This window comes from Nanorana parkeri, unplaced genomic scaffold (assembly GCF_000935625.1).
Source record: "Nanorana parkeri isolate BGI_ZX_2015 unplaced genomic scaffold, ASM93562v1 scaffold148, whole genome shotgun sequence".
Classification (NCBI taxonomy): Eukaryota; Metazoa; Chordata; class Amphibia; order Anura; family Dicroglossidae; genus Nanorana; species Nanorana parkeri.
In genome coordinates, this window is record NW_017306416.1 from 638,163 (window position 1) to 661,301 (window position 23,139).

Consider the following 23,139-nt stretch of genomic DNA (forward strand, 5'->3'; position numbering starts at 1 on the left):
TATATATATATATATATCATAAGAGATGTGGTCTGCCTTACTTTACTGATGTTTATTATTATCATCTCTTTTTTCCCGTAGATGTTCAGCAAATGGTCATTGACTGGATTACTGGAAACTTTTACTTTGTGGATCACGGTAACGACAGGATTTTTACATGTAACCGCAATGGATCTATGTGCATCACTTTGATTGACCTTGATCTCCATAATCCGAAAGCGATTGCACTGGACCCGATAGCAGGGTAAGAAGGATTTCTTTATGTATTTGTTTCCTAGTAGATTGATGGCTAACGCGAGAATGCAAAATGGGATATTTTTTTTGTTTTTTAGTTTGTTCATTTTAAAATGTGCATTGCTGTATATGGGACTTTCAGCTAATGCTTGGGTGACAAGATGTCCTACTGCCTTTCTTTTTACAAGGATCTGAATGGATTAAGTCTAAATCCAACCAAGAGATTGTATTTTATTTTAGATAGAACAGAAGAAGGATAGAGCTAGGTTTTATTGCCCTTAAGTCCCTGTTAGGGGCTATTTCCCCTCACTTCTTATCAGGACAGAAAGTGATGAGAAATCTTACTAACTCGGAAACAGATGATACAATTATACAAATAAAAATAATGATATTGAGTAGCTGGAGGAGGGGTAGAACTTCTGACAAGGTTTCTCATTACTGTCTAGGCCTTCTTGTCCTGTGACAACTTCTCCAGGCATTTTGTATATGACTGTCATAGAAACAGAAAGTGAAGAAAAACCTCAACCCAATGGAAAATTGTTGACTTTTTCCCTACTTTATCCAAAACTAAAAAACATGTCAGATGGAGTCATGCTTTAAGGCTAGGTTCAAAAAACCGCACGGGTGGCTGCGCCAATTGCGCTGGCGGTACCATTATTTTATAATGGCACCCCAGTCATGCTGGGAGGATAGCCGCCCGTTCAATTAAGAAAGCAGTGCGTTGTGTGTCGCAAAAAAAGTTACTTGTACCTTTTTTAGCCATTGCCTTGCGGATGTAGCCCCTTTGAAATCAATGGAGCTGCCTTAGCTGACTTTTGATGCTGTGTGACCCAGATATGCCATACTCATCCTTGCTTCTCTGTTTTGCAAGTCACTGACCAGTGCAAGCGTGTGCCTATCAGGCACCTGTATGCACCCGAATATGATTGCATGATCCCGGGATCGCTCAGATCTGAACCTAGCCTAAAATGTCCTAATGTAAAATTTATTTGGTTTTATGTGTATTGTGCTTGAGGTAGAGGAAGAGATTATTTCTTAAGATAAGAATATAAGAGCTGCCTTAGCTGACTTTTGATGGTGTGTGACCCAGATATGCCATACTCATCCTTGCTTCTCTGTTTTGCAAGTCACTGACCAGTGCAAGTGTGTGCCTATCAGGCACCTTTATACTTCTATGGCTGCATGCTTGCTCCAGGTCACCAAATTACCAAGTAATAAAAAAGGGTTAAAGCTGAGAAACTTACAATGTACAGTGAAATCAGAGTAAGCAATGAGTACAGGAGAGGAGCCGGTACAACTGTGCAAGACTGAAGGTAAGCCTGGAGTTCAGCTTTAAGAATGACAGCCATGGAACTTGCACCTTGATGATCAGGTGTGAAGCACCAGCTCTGTCCTGACAGGTTCTATCTAAAGGAACTGAGAAGGGAAGGTTGGAGATCCAGTGAAGAAAGCAGTTTCCATGTATCTGCTCAGCTTGTCTGGCTGCTGTCACTCTCATTGCCTTGATTACTAAGATATACGATGCTGAGATATAAGATACTACATCTCTTGTGTCCTCGGGAATCGCACTGCGTCCGCGTATTTGTCAAAATTCTGAAAACAATACCTACATGCTTAAGATTTAACAAATCTATCCAGACATCTCTAAGAAATTAATTATTTCCATATAGTGACAACTAACTTGAGTCTGTAGATTTCTATACAGTAAGTGTTCTGAAGATAATATTAATGATATCGAGCTGAGTATATAACAGCGCAAACGGATATGAGTGATATGCTGAACGGACAGATAGAAAAAGCTTTCTGTAGGTGTACGCTGAGAAACAAAATACATGAAGTCTTGAATTGTATTATAATTGTAATGTCTTGCTTATATTGTAAAGCGCTGCACAATCTGTTGGCGCTATATAAATCCTGTATAATCATAACAATAAAGTATAAATGCATTGCAAAAAAAAAAAACATACTTAAAACAGTTTTCATTAGCTTGGTGTGGAAATTACATTTCTGTAATATTAATATTCAATGATGAAAAGCTAACAGGGTTATTCACAGGAGGGTGAAGAGTCTGGAGAAGCAGGAGAAGTGAACAATCTAGGATAACATAGCTGATTTGGAAACATTCTCCAATTCAGCTCACTTTCCAGTTCAGATACATTGTCCTAGATTGTTCACTTCTCCTGCCTTCTCCAAACTCTTCACCCTTCTGTGAATAACCCTGTAAGAAATAATGGTTGATCAAAATGGACCTCTTAGAACATTAAAGTAACACCACACTAATTTCAGGAGTTAAATCTCAAAAATGCATTCAAGTATTTTAACTATGAACAAAAATGTATCTTAAGTGTGTATCACTCGGCTGCGGGTTCCTCAAATCATCTCTGAATTGGTGCTGACACTGTCCTTCCTTCTGGAGGGTGGCTACTTTTGTTCCCCATGGTCCCTGTGTGTGTTGTAAGGTAGCCACCGCTCCAAACTCACTCTGGTGATGGACTACAATCTCAAGTCTAGTTTACTAGTTTGTATAGAGATTGTAGCCCATCACGGGAGCGAGCTTGGAGCATTGCACACTTTACAAGAAATGCATAAGTACCAGTATTTATATGACTGTATCATCTCTAAGCCTGCATCTTAGTCCAAGAACTAGATGCTGACCCCATGCAATACCTGATTAAATAGATCCATTCTTCTGGAAAGAGAAGCAGATGTAGACATTATCAGGGAGAGTACTAGACATGTGCACTGCCAAAAAATGTGTTTAGTTTCGTTTCGTTCTGATTCGGATTTTGTGTTATTTTCGTTTTTCAGGATTCGGGTGTGAAAGTCAATACGGATTCGGAATTCGGATTTGGACGAAATTCGTTAGCGGTAGTTTGTTTGAACGTTCGTTCCGTTTTATTTTCTTATTCGTTTGTTCATTTGTTCGTTCGTTTGCAGCAAAGTGACATTTGAGGGGGAGGGAAAAAAATGTTTCTCCTTCTCTAATGTCACTTTGCTTCCAACGAACGAATGAAATGAATAAGAAACGAAAACGAAATGAACGTTCAAACGAACTACCGCTAACGAATTTCGGAAACGGAAATTTGGATTCGTTTGCATTCGTTATATCTGTAATTCGGAAAATCCGTCCGAATTTTGATTCGGAACGAAACGAATCGCACATGTCTAGAGAGTACTGTGATCTCTATGAGAGGTAATTAACTACCCGTAAATGGTACCCTTACACATCACTTAGCATTAATAAATGTACTGTATCTCCTCTTAGGTACTCTTTAAGAAAAGTGGATTTTGTGTAAGTTTTTACCAGGGGTTATTTCAGTGCTAACATTAACAAGATATTTTTGTAACTTCATGACTGACTGATCTGGAATCTGTATTTTGTCGGTACTTCTTAATGGGGACCTCTGGCCTTACGGAGGTCACAAGCGAGTTCTCAAGGTGTTAACCTGGAGACGTGACAAAGCTAACCTACTTGGCCTTATTAATTATAGTACTGCCAAATGTTCTCCATCTAAAACCTTAATATCAGCTCTAGATGAGTAAATCTTGCAGGCCGTGTTTGATTTTTGTGTACTGTTCTATTTTCAGCATTCAGTCATTTCATTTTGCTCTGCCAGATTGCACTGCTGAGTACAGTGACCTTTTTAGAACAAACTTTTTTGCTGTACGCATATTCTCTGTCACTCGAGGTTGAAAACGTTGTCTGTGCCCATTTCCAAATCACAGAAAATTGCTAAATTGCAAAAAAAATAAAAAATGTAGTGCTGTGATGAAATGCACATTGTATATTAACATTCATTAGGGTAAAGAAGGTTGAAGTGATGCTGCAATTTAGGCAAATATATATACACTTATTATTATTGTCCAGAACATCCTGATGTCATATTCTCCACACTCTCCTCCTGCACATACTGCCCACAGTCATACCCTCTACATCCCTCTTCTGCACATCCTGTCCAATGTCATGCTTTTTACACTTCTCTCCTGTATATACTGCCCACTGTCATGCCCTTCACATTCCTCTCCTGCACATACTGCCCACTATCATACGCTTCACATTACTCTCCTGTACATACTGCCCACTGCCATGCCCTTGATATTCCTTTCCTGCACACACTGTTATATCCGCTCAACTCTACTTATGCACATACTGTTTCGGTATAGCCTCTGCAGTACTCTTGTGCACATACTGCCTGCCTTCATACCCTTTCTGCTCCTTTACTGTACATATTTTGCCTGCCATGACACCCTCCCGACTCCTTTCTGGCACATACTGCATGCCATCATAACCTCCACATTCCTCTCCTTCAAATACTATTCTCTATCATACTCTCTGCATTCCTTTTATAAACATAGTTTTCACTGTTATATGCTTTAAGTCCCTCCTGCACATAATGCCCACTGTCATACCCTCCACACTCCCAGGGCCGCCGTCAGGGGAGTACGGCCGAAGCTCAAGTAAGGGGCCCGCCCAGCCTCAGGGGCCCGCAAACCTTACCTGGGTGACGGCCGTACAGGTGACTGAAGGCACCGGAGGAAGCCGGGGCCCGCACACTCCACATCGTAACCTCAGATGCTGTGAGAGCCTCCGGTGTCCCCCCTGTGTCCACTGCACATTAGGTTTTTAAAGATGGCCGCCGCAAGTAGCGGCGGCCATCTTTAAACCTGCAAGTGCCCGCATCCCATTTAATATATTTCCGAAACGGCAATATATTGAATGAAAATCATTCCCTGGTGTGAAATCAGTATGAACTGCATCTCTTGCTGATGCAGACCATGCTGATCGCTCCCTCGTGGTGCCTCTGCTAACATGCAGGGAGCGATTAGTATGTCTGCACCAGCCAGAGTGCAGAGCACACTGATTCTTCACTGAAGCCCAGGGATGCAACCCCCCTTCCTGCAAAACAGGTAAGCAGGAGAGGGGGACATTTTTTATGAACTATTATTAGTTGTGAGAGTGTGTTTTATTGAGTTTTTTAATGAGTGTGTGTAATTTTTTTTTATTGAAGCTATGTGTGTGTTTTTTAATGAGTGTGTGATATGTGTTTGATATGTGTGTGTGTTTTTTTAACCATGATCGCTGTTTAAATACAAGCGATCCGGCGCCTGTATAGACGATGGATCGCTTGTACACAGTGGCGACTCTAGGAACAATATATAGGGGGGGCACATAAGATACCACAGTCAAAATGGGGGGGCACTAATAATTTTCACCACTAAAAAAAACTAAAGAAGTATATATGAATAAGGCTGGGCACACACCTTACAACCCTCGCAAGACTTTTGTCTTGTGAGGGTTGTAAGGTACTTAAAAAAACGTACGATCTGCCTATCTTGGACAGGCAGATCGTACTTGCGATGATCGGGCTTCCGATGACCGCAATGCCGAACGGGCAGTGTGCGCTTGTGCACACCGGCCCGTCCGGCTTTTATCTTACGAACATGCTACACACCCGCCGAACATCGTACGATGCTCGGCGGGTTTTCAAACATGTTCCTAAGTTTAAAGTCGTGCGACCTTACAGTAGTAGAGGTCTCACGGCTTCCACACACCTTACGATAATCGTACGATCGCGGGATTTTCCGCCATTATCGTATGATTATCGTAAGGTGTGTGGGCACCCTAAGATTACAAAATACGAGAGTACTGCGGTATGCTGTGATGCCTTTTTATTGTACTAACCTAATACTTAGAGTTTTTCTTCCTTCCTCAGGTATTGCTTCAAACTTGAGAAAGAGGAAAACTCTCAAAAGCTTTTCAATTTCAGCAAACAGCAGGGCTGTGTAAATAATCACCAATTGCGATAGAGGACTACAAACTGCAGCAATACATTATACAGAAAAGCAGAATACCACCAGCTATAGAGGACTACAAATCCCATCGATACATTATACAGTAATGCAGAAAAATTCCACCAGCTATAGAGGACTACAAATCCCAGCAATACATTATACAGTAATGCCGAATACCGCTAGCTATAGAGCACTACAAATCCCAGCAAAACATAGAGCAATGCAGAATAATAGTATATACATATGCCACATACCCTGTGCTGCTGCTCTACTCTGGGGTTCTGGCCTAATGTATTGGGGTATTGGGCAGAGCTTGTCAGGAGGGGTCGGGAGGGTCTTAGTAAGGGGAGATGTGCGGGTGGCAGAAGCGCTGTAAGCAGGCATTGCATGGCTCCCAGAAGGCTTCCGCAAGGTCCCCAGCCAGACCTAAGACACCCAAGTTAATTTGAAAAATGTAAGTGCTGGTATCGGTTTTTAGTATTGGGACAGAGGTCAGTCATAACGCAGAGTGCATTGGTCGATAATGTATCGAAGAGTGCGGAAGTCAGTAATGTAACACAAAGTGCGGAGGTCAGTAATGTAACGCAAAGTGCGGATGACAGCAGTGTAACGCAGAGTGCGGATGACAGCAGTGTAACGCAGAGTGCGGATGACAGCAGTGTAACGCAAAGTGCGGATGACAGCAGTGTAACGCAGAGGGCGGATGACAACAGTGTAACGCAGAGTGCGGATGACAGCAGTGTAACGCAGAGGGCGGATGACAACAGTGTAACGCAGAGTGCGGATGACAGCAGTGTAACGCAGAGGGCGGATGACAACAGTGTAACGCAGAGTGCGGATGACAGCAGTGTAACGCAGAGGGCGGATGACAACAGTGTAACGCAGAGTGCGGATGACAGCAGTGTAACGCAGAGGGCGGATGACAACAGTGTAACGCAGAGTGCGGATGACAGCAGTGTAACGCAGAGGGCGGATGACAACAGTGTAACGCAGAGTGCGGATGACAGCAGTGTAACGCAAAGTGCGGATGACAGCAATGTAACACAAAGTGCGGATGACAGCAATGTAACGCAAAGTGCGGATGACAACGGTGTAAGATAGAAAGGGACTTGCAGTTTTGATGTACTGGATCATGTGCTCTTTCATGCCCTCTTCTTCCTCTCCGGGTGGTGGCAGCGATGTTTCTCTATGTGAAGCCCCAAGCAGCCTTGATGCGTCTTCTCTGTCCCTACTCTGCTAAAATACATGAGCAGCCAATGGCAGTGCTGCACTCTCCCTCTTAGCCAATAGCAGCTGGGGTGGGCAGAGGAAGATACAAGTGGTTGCCGACTGCTGAGGAGCCCGTACAGCAGGGGTCTCAAAATCAATTTAGTCGGGGGCCACTGGACACATTTTTTAGTCCTGTGGGGGCCGCTACTATATACGGTATCAGTGTTAACGTCTGTACATGTTACAAGCGGCAACTGTCACCCATTCAAATTATTGATCGGGTGACAGCTGCTGCATGTAAATGCCTGCACACCGCATGTAATCATATGTGAAAGGATTACATGCAGTTAGGAATATGTCACTATCCCTGGTTACACGATTGCGTATCCAGAGATAGTGATTGTTTTTGTAACTGCATGTAATATCACATACATATCACATACAATTACATGCGGTATGCAGGCGTGTACATGCAGCGGCTGTCACCTGATCATTAACCTGAGGTAATAGTTGCTGCATGTAAACGCCAGATTAGGGATTCCTGCTGCAGGAAAACGCAAGTTTGTGACACAGGAATCCCTAATCACACCTGAAATATACTGTAGGTGTGAATGAGACCTAATATACACACAGAAAAATACAACCCCCCCACACTCTTTTCCAGCATACCCTGCACACCCTTATACCCTCGGCATGCACTCCACTCGAGCATACAATGCTCAATATCTCCCCAACTCCTCCCTAGCACACTCCCCATATTGTATTCTCCGCAAGTCAACTAAAACATTTCTCCAGCATTGTATATAATATCCCAACCTGGGACTGACCAACATCGTCATACCCTCTGCACTCCCCTCCAGCATTCCCTGCCCACTGTTATACCTTCTTCACTCCCCTCCAGCATACCCTGCCCACTGTCATGCCATCTGCACTTCTGTCCAGCATACCCTGCCCACCATTATACCCTCTACATTCCTGTCCCGCGTACCCTACACACCCTTATACCTTCTGCACACACTCCTCTCCAGCATGCAATGCCCATCGTCATATTCCCTCAAACTCCTCCACAGTGCACTCCCCATATTCTACCCACCGCAGTTCTCACCTGAACATAAAACATTTCTTCAGCATTGTATATAATAACCCCACCTGGTCACTATGGAATACACACACTTTACCAAGCTCCGGTAATTTTTTATTTTTATTTTAGTTTTAGTTTTGGATAGATTGTACAGAAACAACGTAGATATCTATGTTGATCTCACTAAAGCAATGCATTACAAACATACTGGATACTCTATATAAGCCAGTAAGTAATGGGAAACTAAAAGTAGAAGCCCTCTTTAAGTGCACAAGATAAGACATAATATTGTAATCATCCTTGCTATTTCCTGACGCTATAAGTCAGTAGGATGATAGTCATTTGCAAACTCAAATCCAATTTGAAGCCTCGATCGGAATAATGTAAAAATATTTATGGAAGAAACAGCTTGTCACCCATATGTGGACTTTTGTCAGTCTCAGCTTCCCCTGATTGATATTAAAATGCATCACGGCAATGGGTTTAAGGCTGACAAGAACAGCTTGGAAACACAACTTTGCACAGAAAGTTCCATAATCCTTGAGTGAAGCCATATTGCTGAATATAACAGATGGCCGCCCTGACTATGTGACTACAGTCATTTCTCAAAGTAAAATGTAAAGTGTACGTCCTTTGCTCAATGTTCGTTTATGATCCGTTATTACGGTGTTAGGACCATTTGTATTTAAGGAGCAGTTCCAGGCATTATCTGAAAGCAATCACTGAGCTACTTATGGTCTCCAGCAAACTCTGCAACTGTACAAATATATCAGAATTGTGTGTAATACTCAGCAGTAAGGATGCAGATTGCTATTCACAGGGAGAAGGCTCTGTCCCTTACCTCCCTCTGACTGTGATTCGACACAGTGGCTTCAAAAGGGGGGAGCGGCCCACACCCGGGTAACACTATTGGAGGGGGTGACACCAAAATGACTGACAGTCATTTTGGTGCCACCCCCTCTTAAAAAACGGTCATGGACCAAGAGCCGGACAGTTGCAGGAGAGAGGAGGGGACCCAGCGGCATACCTTACCCCACCAGGTGAACTGCCGGTGTCCCACACCAAGATGACCGCTGGCAGGTATCACCAAGATGGCCGTTCCGGGCGACACCCGGCCTCAGGACGCCCCTGGCTTCACATATCACCAATCACATTCAAACCTCCAAAGCAGGCCTGAATCTGATTGGTGGATGTGAGAATGTTCTTAAAGGATAACTAAATCCAAGAACCAATGTTTATTATATTGCAGCTGACCAGTCCTTTTAAGTAGCTGCTGCATTCGTTTTGATTTTTTTAGGCAGAAAAAATTTTCAGCAAGTACAGAAAATACCTGTTAACAAGTCCTTGTCCTGTGAGCTGAACAGAAAGCCAAACAATTTTATTTTTCTTCTGTAAGCTACTAATCCCTCCATCCCCCAGGTAATAGACATGAATCAAGGTAGACATGTTTAAAGCCCTGCCTGGGTGCCAAACATGGCTCCCTCCATAGATAGAGTGAATGAGTGAGCACAGCCACCTAATGAGAGGAAGTGAAACTCCAGGCATCTTAACCCTAGCAGTGAGACTACCCCCACACTGAAAGGGTCAACTGGTTATTTTGTCTAGGGAGCTAAAATATTATTCTCACAGAAACTACGATCCTGACTTGCTCTTGCACCGCTCCCTACAGCCTCTCTCCTCCTCCTCTCCAGAAATGGTATGTCGCTCAGCATCCTCATGTTCAATACACCGTGGACAGGGTGACTGACTCTCAGGACCTTAGACCGCTGGGGGAGGGGGGAGAGCAAGGCTAAAGGGATTGGTCTAAGATCAAGCCTGGATTGTGGTTTGGGTGAGTATAACCTTGTTATTTTAGCTCCCTAGACAAAACAATAATTTAACCTTTGCAGTGCAGGGGTAGCCTCACTGCAAGGGTTAAAATTCGATTTGCCTGCAGTTCTGCTTTAAAGAATGGTTTGCTGCAATATATAACATTTTTGGTTTCGGGTTTATATGCTTTAATATTGACATTTGTTTTAGTTCAGGCTTTTGGTAAGTTCGAGACATCAAGAAACCTGCAGTGAATGTGTCTGTGAATTCCTGTCCTGCATCAGAAATAGGAAGGGTTCTCAGATAGTTGGATTGATAAAAAAATTGAGATGGGCTGGACTGGTTCTCTTCAGCAATTCCTAGATATAAAACTGAATTACTGAGCAGGTAGATGAAGTGCCACACCAAACATAAGGAGACAAAAAAAATACATTGCCGTTTTTACTGGGCATATACAGCACAGCTAAAAGCCAACTCCATTTTAGGGCTCAAAAAGTCTTCCTTCATCAGGTCTACATAGGAAATATACTGTGGATATTTAATATTAAAAGTTTTATAGTATGTCTTATATAGTATGTCTTAAGAATGCAGATAAAATGCTAAATGTTTTGAGCCGAAATACTCTTAAATTTGTTCTGCATTGTACAGTCTCTATTGTATATATCGTATGTAGCCCTGATGAATAGAGAGCCCTGGACCCTGAAATGTGTTGGAACATATTTATGTTGCAAACACCCTTTTAGGACTTCTGTGGACTGCTAGTACTGTGGTTGTCACATACCTTATATGAGTCTGAAATGAAAAGGATGGCATCTCTTGCTGCTCTCATCCGAGCACCCATGAGTAAAACAGGTGGTGGAAGAACTAAAAGTGGCCTTCAGGTGGTAAAACTGAGGATTCTGAGGCTGGTGACACAGATGACTTGATGCAATCTGACTAGGGACAGGTGATTATCAAGACCGGGTACCAGAATCTCTGCAGCGTGGTCAGAGGAAAAGTAATCAGAACCAAGCCAGGTCAGTAACTAGTAGGTGATGCGGTACAGAATCAGGAGACGGGAGCTAGGTCAGGTTGAGCCAAGGTCAGAGCCTTGCAGTCAGAGCAGTACCAAATCAGCAGACAGAAGCAGTGGTCAAAACAAGCCAGGGTCGAGGGCAGGCAGAGTACTGCGAAGTCAGAGGATCAAGCTGGGTCAAGCAAAGGAAGCAGCAATAAGGATCGGATACTCAGATGCAGGGTATTAGCTGGTGATCTCTCAGCAAGGAGAATATGCAAAGTGCAGGTTTAAGTAGGCTGTTTGGCACCGCAGCTTGGAATGGACGTGCACAATATGCCTACCAGCAGGTTGGCATGCATGCTTAGGCACAGTTCTGTGTGCAATACTAGCACCGTAGCATCTCACTCGCCAATGTGCCTGTGCCGAATGTGTGCCAGCTGATGTTCTCTGACAGTGGTGGTTCATCTCTCTTTAGTCATACTTAAGTCATACTGCAGAAGCTTCGTTGTGTGTGCAAGCAGTCTATCCAGACTCACTGCACTCCAACTTATGTGTTCCACCTTACATATTGAGAAATAATACACTGGATCCAGTGCCTCCACTCTGCTCATCTCTTAAAAGAAGGGTAGGCTGTGTTCTCTTCATGCATCTGAAAGTTTAATTCCTAATTTTGACCGGAGTGTCCCATTATTATAGAAACAATCCTCAATCATTCTGATAAATGTATTAATTTGAGATATTTTGGAAACAGTAACAGAAGATAAGCAATGGCAGACTGACAGACACTCTGCGACAGATGGGCACAGTCTGGCATACTTTGATAGGCACAGTAACTGCTGACAGGCACAGATTGGCAGACAGGGATAGACAGAGATATTTGGGATACCTCTCAGGTAAAATTAGGCTATGATTGCGGTAGAAAAAGTCTAACTGAAACGCTTCGAACAAGTGATTGTGTTAAAGTGAGTGGAGTTTTGAGAGAGTAGGGCCAACTGTGATGCTCGGTGGGTCTTATTATGGTGGTGAGCCTTGCCAAGTCTGACTCAAAGAGACTCAATTTTGCTCAAGGCGCTTAAGAAAAATTTATTTAGGAGCCCATTTTAAGCCTATTGCACCCTTTAAAAACGACACCCTATTCCACCTTTCCCACCGACTTCAGCGCATTTTACCAAAATGGTGAAATATCGCAGAAATCTCCCAGTTGATGGCTCCATGAAAAACTCACCTATCCTCAATCAGTGCATAGATTCCAACCCAATCCTCTGTCTTTACCAAAATCCATGTGACAGAAAGAGGTTCTGGTGTATTGCTGGTCATGTACCAAATGCAGGGGGTATATTTGGGGTTAGTTGTTTGAGCCCCCATTCCTGGATGAATAGGGTTTTATTTTTGTTCCAGAGGCAGAGGTGTATCTTCTATTAAATGCACCAGTGATATCTCTGGTTGCCAGGAGCTCAGCTGGACACCTGCCAGAATGACAAAAAGTCAGCTGTCTCCGATGGCTGGTAAACATTTGTTGACCGATGGAGCGGCACCACTCCTTCAAGTGGGGCCCAGGGCATGTGTCATATGAGCTATGCAGACTCCAGAGGTAGTAGTGGGAGGTGGGAGGGGGATGCAAATGGAATATAAGAGCTTTTCTCTTGCAGAACACCTTATATTCAGATGTTATTCAACCAGACATGGTCACTTTAATTATTCATTGATTTTGTTTTTTAATATAAAGGTGGGAGGAGTAGGGCTAACCACAATTGTCTATGGGTCCTATTATTATGTAGTCCATATAAAGTCCACATAATTTATAGAAAGCAATCCAAAATCCAAGGTAGCCAGATGGGAAGCAAATGGAAGGACCCTATCATCAGTCACAGGCTCAATTTCCTGAAGAACTCCAAATGAGAGAAGGTGTGCACTGCAGCATGACTTGAGCTGCAGGGCTGAGGAACAACCATCAGGTGGTGATGATTTTGGGCTGATTGTTACAGGGAGACAAATTAAGCTGCAAAGCTGAGCAGTGGTGTCGCTCTCTTTCACAAGAGGCTGAACAAAATGATAATATTTCAGTAGGTGAAACAATTCGCACACATTTGAGTTCTTTTCAAAGCATGAGCTCTCTGCAAGCTCTTTTTCTGTTTAGAAAGCACCACACGTCCCTTTTCCTATATCTGTCCAGACTATAGCTGAAGCTTTGTAAACTCTTTCAGCTTTTTGTTCCACTTCTTTTGATCTACTTTTTTCTTTGTCAGAAAAGAGGAAAGCGCTTTCATGACAAGACACTTTTATAAGACAATTAGGTTGCAGCTTTTCATAAGCAGATGACTGAACATATGCATATTCCAAATCGAACACTCATTTTAAGAATTTATGCCTTCCAGTCTGAGATTTCATTCTGTTAAGGTGCCCACACACCTTACAATTTATCTGCAGATTTTCTGTGGTCAGATGGAAAAAGTGCAGCAGATTGGCTCAGATGTTGATTACTCCATCCACACAGTTAAGTGGAGATGGAGGAATCTGTTGCACCTTTTCCATCTGACCACAGAAAATCTGCAGATAAATTGTAAGGTGTGTGGGCAGCTTTACCTTCAATGTCCTGTGATGATAGAAATGAGCATTTGTCTGCAGTGAGCTTCCTTCTGCAACTGTCTTGATTAAAACATTTTGACATCTTGTTATCTGAGAGCAGCCACAGAAGTTTACCTTGTTGACAGTAGTTATGACTAAATGCACTGATACATTATTGACATAGAAAAATATTTGTTCCTTTTTTTATTGTAAGACTTATTTTTGTAATCTCTTTTTGGCCTATGTATACAGCTAAATGCCTCCTAAAGCCAGTGTGCAGTTGCTGATTAGCAATCAAGTAACAGGTTTTTTTTTTTTTCGGTGCTAATTGGCCAATAAAATGTCATAGCGGTTATTCCAACTTTCCCTTCTGATTGTTACCAGCTCAGTTATCAACATGCCAGACAGAAAGTTTAATTACATCTTAACTGCGCCTGTCTGTATACATAGTTTTGACTTTTGTGCTTCACCTTTTTTGCTCCTGACTTTATTTGTATTTATATTTGTTCCTTTGACTTACAGGTACAATAAAGTTTGATTCAACTATAATTTTTTTGTTTGGTGGGGGAAGGCGATTCAATAAAACATTTGCAACGCTTCTCTGGTGTTGTAAGAATATGTGCACTGCGCTAAACAGGGGCGTAACTAGAAATCACAGGGCCCCATAGCAAAATTTTGTATGGGGCCCTGTGATTTCTAGTTACACCCCTTGCAGAGCCCACCTGAGATCCCACACAGCCCATCTGAGAGTGACCCTGCTGAGCCCACCATATACTCTATATGGTGGGCTCTGCAGGGTCTCAGGTGGGCTGGTCACACCCCAGCACACCTCTTACCTGTCAGCCCCAATCCGCTGTCCGCCTCCTCCTCCTCCACGGTTGCTGGAGGGCCCTGCCTCCTACCGTCTCAATCCTAGATCAAATGGTCACAAAATACAGCAAAATAAAGCAAAATGAAGCTGCCCACTTTGAATTCCTCTATCAACACTTTAAGTTTCTTCTTTCTTTCTTTCTTTCTTTCTTTCTTTCTTTCTTTCTTTCTTTCTTTCTTTCTTTCTTTCTTTCTTTCTTTCTTTCTTCTCTCATGTTGTGTAACTGGTGTCTGTGCAGATGTTATAAGTGTTTATCTATCTAGCTATCTATCTGCCTCATATCCATCTATTTCTCTTTCTATCCCTCCGTTTGCCTGTCTATCATCAGTACAGCATGACCTTTTAGAGAGCTAAATTCTGATCTGAAATTCACTAATATTTTATCCAGTTGCACATTAGGGAATCCAGATCTGGCAGGAGCTTTTCTTGAAATCCGCAGCAGAAGCTGCCAGAAAAATGACAGCCTACGTTGTAATAAAAATGTGCATTGTAATAGAGAATAGGCAATTAGATAACTATCTAAAAATAAAATCACCGAACAGCCATTGTACCATGGTTTTTCAGGTGAATCACTGGTTTAAGGATCAGTAAGAAGATAAGTAAAAAAGAAACACAAAAACAACATTTATTTTTCCTGGGTACCCAAGCTAGTGCGAAGGAGGAAGGGAGGAGCCCCTCACTAACTAGCTGTCAAAAGCCAGATGCAGCGCAGCCTGTAATTAACAGGCAGCACTTCATCCATGACAGGTTACACAGCGGAGAGGATATATACAGTATACAACTGAATCTGATACCTGATATCACATGTCCCTCACTGGCCGCTGACACCTTTTCTGAGGAAGGAGACCTGCGATCCAGAGCTGTGGTCAGTGCCCTCATATGACGGCACACAATGGGGTCTTCTAGAGTCTAAAAGGGCCACTCCACTGGGCAGCCAACTAAAAGTTTCCATGTTACTCAGGAAGTGATGTGGGCACCTAAAAAAGGACCTTCCCACTCCACAATGAGGAGAATCCTTGACTATGGATTTAGTATATCTGAATATATAGAGAGGGGTGGGATTCCTCAAACTTAGCTTTAAAGTGACACTAAACTCAGGAGTTCAATCTTAAAAATACATTCAAGTACCTCAACTATTAACAAAAATGTATCTTATTTGTGTATCACTGGGCTGTAGATCCTCAAATCATCTCTGAATTGGTGCTGACACTGTCCTTCCTTTTAGAGGGGGGCTACTTTTGTTCCCCATGGTTCCTGTGTATGTTGCAAAGTAGTCACCACTCCAAGCTCACTCACTTACACTACAATCTCAATACAAATTAGTAAACTAAATTTGAGATTGTAGTCCATCACAGAAGTGAGCTTGGAGAAGTGGCTACTTTATAACACATACAGGGATGTGTTACAATCTCAATACAATTTAGTAATCTAAATCTGAGATTATAGTCCATCATGGGAGCGAGCTTGGAACGGTGGCTACATTACAACACACACAGGGATCATGGGGAACAAAAGTAGCTACCCTCCAGAAGGAGGGACAGATTCAACACCAATTCAGAGATAATTTGAGGATCTACAGTTTAGTGTCAATTTAAAGCGTATCTACACCCAAAAACAAAAACGTAATACATTGAAGCTTAGCAGTCTGTAGATGTGGTGGCTCTGTTAGTTTTCATTTTTCAGGCTAATAACATTTTCAGCAACTACAGAAAATACCTATAAGATTTACCTTCTCAGTTTGGTGGCACTCTGACTAAGATAACGGATAATTATTTATTACTGCCTACTGTGTTTTTTTTTCAAACTCAGATTCTCGTCAGAATGTTTTTATATTTATGCAGGTATGGTTTCATAGTATTTTAGCTAGAAAAAAAAGTATGATTTTTTTTTAATGGTGTAATGATGTAGCGTGAATTCTCAAAAAAGACCTACATAAACAGTTGAGATCCTGCTAAAGGTGTCACAATTATCTTCAGCTAGTCTTGTGATGCTCTCTACTGATCACTGGTGGATAGCGACCCAGGCAGCCGCTACGGGGCACCGGGCACAGGGGGGCCTGGCAGGGATGAGGAACAAAGGAGTCCATTTAATGCCGTGCAGGTCGCCTGGGTCACTACGGCATTGCAGGCTGCTGGTTGTCACTGGTGGCTGTGAGAAGGAATACACTGCAGTTCATATCACTGACAACCTGTCAATGATCTGTGCAGCAGCGCGTTCCTCCTCATGAGTTCCTCCTGAGTCAGTGACAGCCAGCAGCTGCGGAGGAGGAGGCCGGGACCCGGTGGTGACAGCGGAGGAGGAGACAGGGCCCGGCGACGGTGGAGGAGAAAGAGGCCAGGCCTAGCAATGGTGGAGGAGCCCGCCGGCGGCCAAGGAGGAGGCGGGGCCCACTGGTGGAGAAGGCTGATTGCAGATTGGGGCTGATGGTAAAAGGTGTGCAGGGGTGTGACCAACCCACCTGAGACCCTGCAGAGCCTACCATAGAGAATATATGATGGGCTCTGCAAGGGGTGTAACTAGAAATCACAGGGCCCCATGCAAAATTTTGCTATGGGGCCCTGTAATTTCTAGTTACGCTCCTGCTGCTGACCATTTCATTTAAGAAATACAGCTTAGTTTAGGACCCTTTCCAACCTCAGACTGGACAATGAAGAAGCAGCAGCATATTGATGAGGTTGTCTTGTGCTTCCCCCTCCTACAAGCATATGTTCGAGAGACAGCAATGTGCAAAGCAAGAGACCCCTGACCGGCTCACAGTGCTAACCCTCGTTCTCCCAATCTGAATGTTGCTGTACAGGGAATTACTGGAGAATGAAAAATGGCATTGTGGCAGTGTAAGCCAATACCACGGTGTTAGGTGGCCTCAAAGTCACCCAGGGTTCTCAGCCAGAGGGGCTGAGTGGCTCCAGGAAGACAGTACGTGTACCAGGAGAGAACTGCCTTTTCAGTTATTTCCAGGTTGTCTGGATCATAGTTGGGATCCTGGAGCCAGGAGATTTCTTAGAGCTCTGGGTGGGATGAAATCTCCATTCCTGGGTCCATGCTTTGGTAGTGACCAGCACCTGATTGTGCACCTGTGTACATCCTTCATGAAGAGTGTGCTGGGATGTGTTCAGGGCCCCACCTGTGAGTCAGGAGAGCTCCCAATTAGGGAGATTCACTCAGTTGTTCAGTTGTCCTGATCACCAATGTCATTGGTAATGAACGTGAGTGTAGATTCCAAATTTTGAGTTGCCACCAGAACACGTATAGGGGGTAGATCTCCAATATGTGTTACTTATTCCTGTGATGTCTGTCTAATAGGAGATTTATCTTACATTAGAATTCTATTCTCTTACTTCCTGTTGAGTCTACAGAACAGTGAAAGGAAATCTCCCTAATTAAACATAGATGGAAAAAAAATGACATCATTTTTAACCATCCTCTACTCCACCAAAAATGGAAAAAGATTATCTGAACCCTAACAATGAATGTCTCTTTCTCTGTCCCTTTTTGTTTTGTTAAAAATGACCATTGATACATATTGTTATATCTGTTTGTTAAGTTAAAAAATATATACGTGTTGATCTTATGAGATGATAACTCCCTGTGCTCTCTGCCTGTGGTAAATATCATCAGTTATGTTATTCTTAGTTAGCTCTGAGGACTATAGAACCATACCCGCTATGTTATGAACAATAGGAAAAGGGCAGAGTTCTGTAGTCCTGTCTTATTATCTTGATACAGAGGGATGATTTAGAGTTGTCACCCTAGGAGAAGTGTGGTATTAACCAAGTGTGGTATTAAACATCTAGCTACACTTAAAATCTCCAGGTTCAATTAGCAGGAATCATTAGTTCTATGCAGGGGTTGACTGGGGTTCTAAGGCCCTGATAGAAGTAGGGCCCATCGTGGTAAAAATTGGGCAAGACTACAAAGCACTGCCTGTTGAGCGTGGTTTAGATGGGTATGGTGTCTGAGCCTACTTACAATACACACTGGAAAAGTTTTACATTTTCCACAAATACTTTGTAATTACACTGCTACAAAAGATACAAGACACACAGAAACCTTATATCTTCTGATGCTTTTCTTAGCTAGCATGTATCTTACATACATTCTCCCTGCTGAAGCTCAAAATAGTGGTCACGAGGACAGGTGCTGCAAAGCCGCTGAAAAATAGGCCACTGACAGAGGGTCTTCCCCCTAATTCTCCACCATTGGATAGAATGCACGTCTGTAGGAGGAATACCCAGACTGCAATGTTCGGCTTCTTGTATTTATGGAAATCAGCATTTGAGCTGCCACACTTGACAGATATATCTCTTGTGTCCTAGAGGGTAGCAGCCTTGCCTTTCCACTACATACCCCAGACATTTGACTACACACCCGGCCATCTCATAGATACTAGGAGGTGGAGCTGTATGAGGTGTATTGGATGCATATGGATACATGACTAATGTAGAACCAATGTCCCAATTCTCTAGTTACAAAGACTACTAGAAACACCAACTTCCCCTCTTCAACCCAATAAAACTAGACTACACTTTTTGATGGAGTTAAATGGCCATAGCAGCCTTTTATTATACAAAATAACAATAATAAACTTAACAGAACTGAAAATTAAGCAGGAAAAGGTCTTTTGAAGGCCCAAATTATTACCAGATGTGGTGTCTCTGCAGAACCCCTTGAAACAGTTAGGCCCCCAGCTGCACCACACCGCCTTGGGGACAATATGCACATCGACCACAGACACATCCATATCTTAATTGCCTGTTCGACTACCATATATCACCATGACTTGAGGACCCATACCAAGACAGGTCTCCAAACATTAACCACCATCACCTATGTTCTCTGCCTTCAAAAGACCCCAAAAATCCCAACACTGCTACGACAGTAACTGACCACAAACACCAATTTATAGGGCGGTGGGTGGGAAGTTCTTTCTTCATCCGACGATCTCTGACTAACTCCAGTGAGACCCTCCTCCTCAGACCACCACAAACTTTGAACCTGACCAATTAGATAAGTGACCTTGCCCTGTTGACCCATCCCTTAATTAACTCTTATTCATTGTTTCCACCTTTTTAATTAGTCATGTACGGCATCCGCCTATTTTTTTTTTTTATTCAGGCCTAACTGCTCCACCTCCTAGTTACTAGGAGATGCTGCAAAAAGGCCCCCTACTCAGTTGTTTCTAATATCATTTTTGGCCTATGTACTCAGAACCCAATGGAGCCCCCACTTACTGGTTCTAATGCAATTTTTGCCCTTTATAGTTGGGGCCCTCCAGAGCCCTCATTAAGGAGTTTCAAAGCCATATTTGCCCTATATACTTGGGGCCCATCGGAGCATCCTTTGGTTCTCCACCCCGAGCCTGGTTCTATGATTGATCCACTTTAAGGAAAAATTAGCAAGGGTTTTACTTTTCCTTCTTCTAGATCAACAGTCTGACAATAGTATTACAATAATATTAGAATGAAATGAACATGACAGACTTGTTTTTTCAACTTTACAGCTTTATGTGTTACTGTTGTGTGTTAAGCAAATTATTTGTTTTTGTTTCTTGAATTTGCTATTTGTGTTTTTCCTTTTTTTTTCATTTCTTACTGTGTACATTCTACTAAGTTCCAATAAAATATCACCAAAGCCAGTTCTGTTGAGCAGACAAAGCAGCTGGAGAGAGCGTAGAATGCAAATTTTGTCCTAAATTGCCATTACACTGCCGCTGAGGCCGTGCAGTAAAACAGCAGTCAGTGGATCTTTAGAAAACGCCCCATGCCGGTTCATGCTGTGAACATGCGATTGGCCCGTCATTCGGTAAAAGGTATATTTCCTCATGCATATAATTACGCTTTTATCCTTTCCCGGAATGCATTACATACATGATGGAAAATTCAGGGGTTTCCAAACCATGATTTTTTCCCCCTGGGAACACATGTATACAAAGGACTACACTATTTTCCATAATGAGAGCTGTAATGGTTATATTTTATTCATATATACATATCAAACGTCAACTCCTGCTGAAAACTGTCACAACCAATAATGGAGGAAAGAAGGAAAACTGGAGTAGATGATCTACAGTTCAAACCAGAGGGGAATTAATGTATACGGAACAAAAGAGACAGAAGCATTTCAGATGTCATAAATAATTAAATACATTAATTAATCCATTAATGAAATAATGCTGTTTTGGGGGTAAAACAATTAAAAAACAACCTTCCTAAAGAATATGATGTAATTTCACTAAATTATAATGTACCTGGTCATTTTATCACAGTGGGTTATTTGTGATATTTTTAATTGAATTTTTAATTGAAAAATTTACAATTAAGATAATATGTTTTTTGCTTAAGTGATTTTTTTTAACCTGATGCATTCTTTTTTTGGTATATTAATAATTGTTTTAGTACATTAAACAGGCTATTTTCAGCTCATGAAAGGTTTTATTGTAGGGTTCTGGTTAATTCATCACATTATTGCACTGGGGTACATGTATGTAGGGCCCATTCGCAAACATTATTACAGAGGTTATTCCTTGTCTATATGAAATACATACTGTATACATATATGGGAGCTGATTTATCTGCCAAAGGATTTCTATTTCTGCCTATCCAATCCTGACATTTACAAAGATTTGCTGCACAGCACAGTCCTGTCTGGCATGTCAAGAGACCTGATTTACTTTGATGCGGTTAAGTAACATTTACAGGTCTCATCTCCTCCAGCCTGTGACTGGACACTGAAAAGAGAAGGAGCAGACTGATGAGCTCACCTCTCTGCCACTCTGATTTTTTTCTCCTATCAGTATGCTCCTTGTTAGCACACAAGCATTGCAGCACAACTGACTGGCTCCTTGTGCTGCTTCTCCTTCTCCCTTTCTGAGACTTTATTTTGATACAAAGTCAAATTCAGGTTTTAACACTGCATGCATTAAAAAATAAGTTCAAAATGTATTCATCAATAGAGAGCTATATTAATCTGTGTATTTTACAAATACCTGAAGTTTGACTTTAATATATCCTAGTGCAGCCTTACTCAACCTGGGTGCCTTCTGGCTTCCTTAGGCGTGGCTTGAAATTACTACACAGCATCATGCCTCTGATGTGAAAGAGGGGGGCTCTGATGTGAAGCGGAGGACTCTGATGTGAAGGGGGTCTCCTAGTGTGAGTAGGTGGGGGCTCCTGATGTAAAGGTGGAACTCTTATGTAAAAGGTGGCATTCTGATTGTGTTCTTGCATTTGATTCCTCCTTAAAATTCATACCAGACCCCTATCTGGGAAAAGGGTCTGGTATGGGTTTTGGAGGGACCCTACATTTCTTTTTACATTTACAGTTTATACTGGGGCGCCTCAAGATTTTGTTTACTTTTGAAGGGTGCCGTGGCTGAAAAAAGGTTGAGAAATGCTGTCTTAGTGAATTGACACATATCTGCAAAGATGCAAATTAATTGAAAGAGCATAAAAATTCAGCTTTTACTGACCAGCTTAGAACTTGGAAGATGATAGAACACAAACCTGTAACTCTTGTGCTGAAACAACCGTAGTACGTCAAGTATAGCCTTATTTGCAGTACTGGGCATTGCCCACTGATGACAGTTTTGGTTGCATGACACTTGCACTGATGTGACTGACTCTTGGGAGTCCCCCCATTGGAGTATTCCCATTGTCTGCAAAACTTGGTAGGTCCTCAGAGTGTAATTAGAGTTTTGACAACCCCCCATATTTGCACCTAAAGCCCTGCATTCTCAAATATAAATATATCTTGATTTTACATGAAAAATGTGAGAGAAATCTTCTTGTAGTGAATCTGACCTTATGAGTAAAGCCTGAGGAAATGACTGAGGAAATGACTCTAAAAATTATTTGTATAGTTTTCCCGAGAACAATCACATGGAATATTTGCTTTTCAAGCGGCTTACAGTCCAATGATTATGCCTAAAGACAAAGGTATACTCTGCTTTTTCATTTTTTTCACATAAAGATTTGGAGTTTAGATTTTGTAGATTAGTTTAGATTTTGTAAAAAGTGAAGGGAAAATAGAACCCTTGGAGCTTTTAGGCATAATCTGCTATCATGCACAGTATATAATAATATTATGGCAGACTAGCCTGCCAAAATGATCCCCGCCAGTGTTGTGATCCTCCCTCACTGGTGCTTTCATCTTCATCTCAGTTTTCTAGGTTCTGATTCTTCAACTGCTTGATTGGCTAGGCCCTGAGGATGAAGAACCTTGCTGAGCTTGTGCACTGAGTTGCACCATGTGTGGCTCAGCGTACAGGAAAAATTGCTGATAGGCAGCTAGAAGCTTTTCTGGCAGAAGAGACTTACACAGTCTCTTCTGTCAATAAAAGTCTGCCTATCAGCAATTTGCTATTTACAAGACTTAACTTCCACTTTAAAACATTACTATTTCTAATCTTCCCATTTTTTGTAGATATGGTAGACTCTGGAATACCCAGCCCAAGTCTACCATTGAGTCTTGGGCTGGGTATGGTAGGCTTGGGTTACCATAACAAGCTCAAGGTATGTGGTGCGGATTGATTGCACCTCAATCTGCACTGGCAGACAGAACCTTGACATGTTTTTGGTGCAG

At 42.3% G+C, this 23,139-nt stretch overlaps 1 protein-coding gene across 1 annotated transcript in view; it reads left to right on the forward strand.

Annotated features, from left to right (window-relative positions):
* LRP1B (LDL receptor related protein 1B) overlaps positions 1-23,139 on the forward strand; it is a 1,026,358-nt gene that overhangs the window by 343,219 nt on the left and 660,000 nt on the right. The window contains exon 7 of the mRNA XM_018554232.1: positions 82-244. Coding sequence (XP_018409734.1) covers positions 82-244 — 163 coding nt within the window. The remainder of the gene's footprint in view (positions 1-81; positions 245-23,139) is intronic.